The sequence below is a fragment of the Plasmodium gaboni genome, chromosome 5 (genome assembly GCF_001602025.1).
Source record: "Plasmodium gaboni strain SY75 chromosome 5, whole genome shotgun sequence".
NCBI classification, from domain to species: domain Eukaryota; phylum Apicomplexa; class Aconoidasida; order Haemosporida; family Plasmodiidae; genus Plasmodium; species Plasmodium gaboni.
Genome location: NC_031485.1, coordinates 872,444 through 879,680, shown reverse-complemented (window position 1 = coordinate 879,680; position 7,237 = coordinate 872,444). Strand labels below are relative to the sequence as shown.

Below are 7,237 nucleotides of genomic sequence, written 5' to 3'. Positions count from 1 at the left end.
AAGAAAAAATAAAAAAAAAAAAAATAAAAAAAAAAAAAAAAAATAAAAATATTAATATATTTAAAAAAAAAAAAAAAAAAAAAAAAAAAAAAAAAAAAAAAAAAAAAAAAAAAAAAAAAAAAAAAAAAAAAAAAAAAAAAAAAAAAAAAAAAAAAAAAAAAAAAAAAAAAAAAAAAAAAAAAAAAAAAAAAAAAAAAAAAAAAAAAAAAAAAAAAAAAAAAAATATATATATATATATTATATTATATATATATACCCAAATATATGTATATATAATATATATATATTATATTTATATATGAAAAAGGCTTGATAATGTAGTATTACTATTAAATGTCTTACAAAAAATTTCTACAATTATAATATAATTATACTAAGAAAATAAATATAAAAAAACAATTTTTTATAATTAAAAGAAAAAGTAACTTTCTCTTTTTAATATTAAATAAGGATATGTAAACTTCATTTATAATTATGTAATGATATTTTGTAGACTTCATTTTATTTTATTTTATGCTTTTTTTTTTTTTTTTTCCCTAAACTTATAATATATCAATTATCAAAATGAAGGATGGTGAACATGTTATTTTTATATATAATGTGTATATATATATAAGTGTGTTATATATTATAATATATATTTGAATTAATTATAAAATACATGTTACATGTTTTATCTTTTATATTATATATTTTAATTTTTACATATCTGCTTTCTTCTTTTGTTTTCAGTTAATATGGAATGAACATGAATTTACAGAAAGGATTTATTCAATAATAGATGGTAATAATAAAAAGAAAAAAAAAAAAGAATATAAAATATAAAGTGAAATAATATAAATATTTACATTTTTACTTTTAATGTTTTTAATTAACAAAAAATAATAAAGAAATTTTAAGAAATAAAAGTTACTCCAATAATGAAGTAAATTAAAAAATAATAATAAATAAAAATATAAATAAATATAAATATATATCTAATTTTACAAAATATAGAAGCATTATAAATCCTATAAAATTTTATGGTGTATATATTTTTATATACATTATATTTTAATTCTAGATTAATCAGTGGTCTAATAATATATGCGAAATGTGTATGAGTTATCTGTACTCAAAAATGCTTCCATTCAAATATATCAGTATTAAATAATTATTTTAAAAATATTTATTAATCTTTTAGTTATAGATACAAAAATTTTCTATTTTAATTTATTCTTAAAAAATAATGACATTAAGTATATATTTGTGTCTTATAATATCTTTATCATCCTTAATATATATATATATATATATATATATATTTCTTTTTAATAATTTATATATCATATTATTATTTTTTTTTTAAGTAAATTGTTATATTTTGAAAAATACAAATAAAGAAACGTCCATACATTATTCAACTTATTGGGACAAGGCAGACAGTTAAATATTTTTTAATTGAACATATCTTATTTTTATATTCCACATTTCTTCATAATAAAAAAAAATATATATATATATATATATATACATATACATATATATTATATACCATTTTTAATTTTCTTTCTTAATACTCATTTTGTATTTTCCAGGATGTTTTCAAATATGTTGGCCTAATAATATGAAAGACTGTAATATGATATGTTATGTTAATATTTATACACTGGAAATATAATAACAAAAAAAATAATATACCATAAATGGCGAAATTAAAAACGGATATTATTGTAGAATATATATATTATATATATGTTTCATCATATCAACATTTTATTTAAAAGAAACCTGATTAAAATGTTAACATATAATTTTATATATAAATTCAAAATAATAAAAAAAATGTTAAATATAAGTTTATAATATTAATATATTTATTCTACAAATGAGAAAAAAAAAGAGAGATAATAATAAATAAATAGATAAAAAATAACAATAATTAATAAATAAACAAATAATATATATATATATATATATATATATATATATATACATTGCAACTATATTTTTATCCTCCATCGTAAGACTAATTTTTCTTTTTTATTAACTAATTCGTATGTATTCACATAAATATATATATATATGTATACACATTATAGATGTACATAAAATTAAAAAAATGTAATATTTTTATAAATTTTACAATTTTGGGTTTCAAAAGAAAAAAAAAAAAAAAAACACACATATACTGAAAAATATATATTATATATTTTTACATGTGTATGTTATAAGTAATATAAATATATTTTTTTTTTAATTCAAACACTTCAAAAAAAAAAAATTATTTTAAACATTTTTGAATGACTATTAAAAATCTCTTTGGTACTTTCCTATATTATGTGTACATATTCGTTTTAAAACCTCAACATAATATATATATATTAAGGACACAAAAAAATGGAAAATTACTAAAAATTATATATATGAATATAATATTAAATTCATATATAATCGTCATCTTGTTTTTGGCAAGCCCTAAAAAAAAAAAAAAAAAAAAAAAAATTAAAAAGAAATGAAATGAAATTATATTGCTATTAATTTTTAAGTGATAAAAATAATACATAATATCCATACTTACAAATAGATAAATATATATATATATATATTTATATATATATATACATATATTTATTTATATATATGTTTAATAATTTTATAAATTTTTTTTTTATTTTTGTAATATTGTACCTCATACAGGCGTCTTCAAATAATTTCTTGGTATCCATAATTTCTGTATTTTTTTTAAAATCGTGAATTATTTTTTTCATAATTTTAGCTAGAATTATAAGAGTCTCAGCTCTGGTTTTTCTCAGGTTTTCATCCACTCCCATATCAGTAAAAACCTTTTTACAAACCCCCTTTATGGTTTGATCTATATCGATTAAACAAATATTTAGCATAGTTTCTACAATAGTAGGTAAGGAATCTTCAATTTTTTTATTAACTTTTGCAGTTTTTTCATAAGATATATCATCATCATCTTCTTTTTTTCTAATTTGGTTAGCTAATGAACTAGTTTTTATTAATGTTTTTACAAATTTAAAACCAGTTCCTATAACCCTTTTTTTTTGTTGCATTTTATAATATTTTCCACTTATACCAAAAAGACTATATTTCTCACCTAAAAATTGATTAGCACAGTTTTCATATGACCATGCTACATTTTCTAATATTATATGACCAAATGATGTTTGACATAATTCTTTAATTTGTTGAGAAAATTTAATTATATAATCATCTGAATCTCCAAATATATAATTATTTACCATATCTCTTAAATGTAAGGCTAATTTAACTTCTCTTTTATTTTGTTCTTTTACAATAAGACGTTGTACATCTTCATCTTTATATAATTGTTCATATTCTACATACATAACCATTCTTAATTTTCCAATATATGGATCTAATTTTTCACTACCAAATAATAAAGTAAAAAAGAATGTGGAATCTATAAATTGCATATTGTTTATAGCGTTTTTTCCTTCTTTATCATATCTTCTTCTTCTTTCTACATCTCCTAAAACTTGATATGCTTCTCCAATTTTTTGAAATTGTTCTTTTGCTTTTAAATCAGAACATTTATCTGGATGAAATTCTTTAGCTAGTTTGTAATATTGTCTTTTAATTTCATTTTGACTAGCATCTGTTGGAACTTTTAATATTCTATAAAATTCATCATTTTTTACTTTTATATTTCCATTCTTATTATAATATTCATCATTATTTCCTTCTTTTTTTCTATCAAATTTATTATTCTTATTATCATCAGTAATATTTAATAATTCATTTGCTTCCTCATCCAAATTATAATAAAAATCATACCATTCTCTTTTTTCATCATCCCATATTTTCCCCAAAGCTCTCTGAGTAATTGATTCAGGTGTATTAATTATTCCTCTACCTATTTGATAGCTAGCTACACCTAAGGAAACTACTGGAATTATTATAGCACTTAAAAGTCCAAAAAACATACCTTTAAAAAAACCGTTAATACCTTCAGCCTTTGCACATAAATATGGAGATATAAATAAAAAGCTAGTTCCAACTATTATTCCCTTAGTAACAGATTTTATACCAGACACTAAACCTGCTCCTGCATGTTTTGGTCTTCTTGTTGAAAATATATTGCTGATTAAATTCTTTTCTTCTTTTTCGGTTTCATAATTATTATTATATTTGGGAACTATTTGATTATTATCTAAAAAGAAAAAAATAAAAAAAATACATACACATATATATATATATATATATATATATATATATATATATATTCGTAATAATCATAATTTCTTTTTCTTAAATTCTTTTTTATATTATATACCGTATGACACATCCCCGCCAAAATTAGTACTATTACTTACATTCTTAGGCTAAAAAAAAAAAAAAAAAAAAAATTTATATATATATTATATTATCAGTTATAGGTATAAATTTGATATATATATATATATTTAATTGAACATTAGTTGGGTAAATTTATAAAAGACTCATAAATTTTATCCTTATAAATATATATACAGATCTACATAATTAATATATTTTTTTTTTTTATATTTGTCAATAAGTTATAATAATATTTCTATAATCATTTTTATTAAAATAGAAAGATATTATTATCTGATCATTTTCTTATGACACATTTGAACATTCGTGTATATAATAAATGTACTAAATATATATATATATATATATTATCTGTATACACTTTACAGATTAACTAATATATATACAGAATATATTACATTTTAAAATATTTTACATATATATTTATATAAACTTACTTCATCCATTTCTTTAAATTTATAAAACTTATTTGCATCTACAATAAAGTGTAAAAAAATTAAAAAAAAATTAGTTTCTCATATTTTTATAATTCTCATTAAAAGGAAAATATTATGTAAATTATGTTTTAATTTATATAAACAAACGAACACACGTTTTTATTGGTATTTATATTTTCATAAATAATATATATATATATATATATATATAATATTTATTTACTTTTATTTTCCATGTTTCATTTTTTTTTTTTTTTAATGATGTTTACCATTTCTTTTTCCGAAGTTATTCATTTAATATGAGAAATAATTTCATAAAGATATATTATATTTATTAATTTTGTTAAAAAAAAAAAAAAAAAAAATGAGATAAAAAATATTTTTTCCCTTTTTTTTATAATTTATAAAAATATATATAAATAAATATAATATTTATATATATATTTTTTATACACAGCAGCTTATTACAGAAAAAAAAAAAAAAAAAAAAAAAAAAAAAAAATTATAAAATAAAATTAATAAATGAATAAAAGTAAGAATAATAAAAGTAATTCAAATTAATATAATTATATATATGTAATATTTATATTATACTATGTTCCTTTTTTTTAATATATATACAAATTGTTAAAAAATTTAATTCTTATGTAAATAATAATATATATATTATATAAAACTGTAATTAATTTTTAATAAATATTTATAATGTATTATATATATAAAAAAAAGGGAAAAAAAAAATAACAAAAAACAATTTCAATAGCCGTTTTATTTACAGTGAAAAAAAATATATCTATATATATATATATATATATATTATATATATAAGTAAAAATATTAATATATATATGTTATTTTATATATTTATTTAAAAAAAAAAAAAAAAAAATTAAACGTATAAAATAATATATATATTTTTTTTGAAATATAAAAAAATAAAAAAAAATTTACTATTAAAAATATTTAATATATAAAAAATAATATATATATATATTATATATATATAATAAAGTTTGAATTGTATAATGAATATTATCTATAAAAAATATAAGTTCATTTTAAATTTAATCAAAATAGAAAATAGCAAATGGTCTACTACACTTTATTTTTCTTTTACTTTTTTTTTTTTTTATATTAATATTATTATTTTTTTGTTTATTTTTCCTTCTTAAATTTTATAGAACAACTTATAATTGAATTTGAGTCCACTTATTTATTGAAAAAGGATGTTATTATTAAAATTAAGAATTTTTTTAAAAAGATTATAAGGGCGATTATATAAATGTTTTTTTTTGTTCTTTTTCTTCTTCTTTACACATTTAAAGAATAGTATATTTTCTTTATATTTTCTTTATATTTTCTTTATATTTTCTTTATTTATTATATGTAAGCATAAATTTTGCGAATACATTTAAGAAAAAAAAAATAAGAACTATAATAAAAAAATGATATATCTATTCTCATATTTTTCTACATAATATAATTTTTCCATATATTATTTTATTTTGCTCATCTCTAAAATTTTGCATATTATAATAAGTAGAAAAGAAAGAAAAGAGTAATAACATATATGTTGTTTTTTTTATATATTCTTATGTTAAAAAACAAATAAAAATAAAGAAAAAGGTATATCTCTCATATTATTATATAAAATATTTTTTTATTTGGTGTATATTTAAAATTATAATGTGCGCATATAAATTTGTAGGACATAATTTACTTTTCTTTTTTTTTACATATTCAATTCATTCGAATTTTAAATATAGTATTATAGAATAATTAAAAAGGCATATTAAATATATGTATATATATATATATATATATATATATATATTTTTACAATATAAAATATAAATACACTGAAGTCAGAAAGAACAAAAATTCGTTTGAATTATTATATAGCGTATCATATTATTAAAGGAAAATAATATATTTTTTCATATATATAATTATTTATATTATTTCATTATTTATGATATTTTTTTAATGATATATTAAAAGTATATTAAGAAAAATTAATTATAACTAACAGTAATAAAATAAATTAAATATATATATATATATAATATATACATAATTATTTGTTTTTGTTTATTATCCACATATATGTAAACACGCATACAAAAACATGTAAAATACAAATATAAAAATATAATATTTAATATGTGTATATAATATATATATATTATATATATATATATTTTTTTTTATTTTAATTTTAAAATTTATACATTAGAATTTTCTTTATTTTTTATTTATTTATTTATTTATTGTATATATTTTATTTTTTAACAATATTAAATGTTTTAATAAATTTACATATTTTTATATATGTAACTATTATATAACAAAAAATATATACGAATGATTGAAATACATGAAAATTATATTATTTCTATAATATATATAACAATATTTTTTTTTATTAATTTTTTTTTTTTGTTGTAATATATTAATTCGTCAATGTGTTTAGA

The 7,237-nt window shown here is 15.5% G+C and overlaps 2 protein-coding genes across 2 annotated transcripts; one reads left to right on the top strand and one right to left on the bottom strand.

Annotated features, from left to right (window-relative positions):
• Window positions 1–564: 564 nt before the first annotated feature.
• On the top strand, window positions 565–1,660 carry PGSY75_0523500 (putative outer arm dynein lc3; the record flags this gene model as incomplete). The annotated part of the gene is made up of 6 exons (XM_018784516.1): window positions 565–582; window positions 733–784; window positions 891–925; window positions 1,064–1,142; window positions 1,350–1,424; window positions 1,578–1,660. The coding sequence occupies 6 exons, from the start codon at window positions 565–567 to the stop codon at window positions 1,658–1,660; spliced, it is 342 nt and encodes a 113-aa protein (XP_018643171.1).
• A 763-nt stretch (window positions 1,661–2,423) lies between these two features.
• Window positions 2,424–4,772, bottom strand: PGSY75_0523400 (putative DnaJ protein; the record flags this gene model as incomplete). The annotated part of the gene is made up of 4 exons (XM_018784515.1): window positions 2,424–2,457; window positions 2,671–4,180; window positions 4,304–4,352; window positions 4,764–4,772. 4 exons carry the CDS (start codon window positions 4,770–4,772, stop codon window positions 2,424–2,426), a joined length of 1,602 nt encoding a protein of 533 aa, XP_018643170.1.
• Window positions 4,773–7,237: the final 2,465 nt, after the last annotated feature.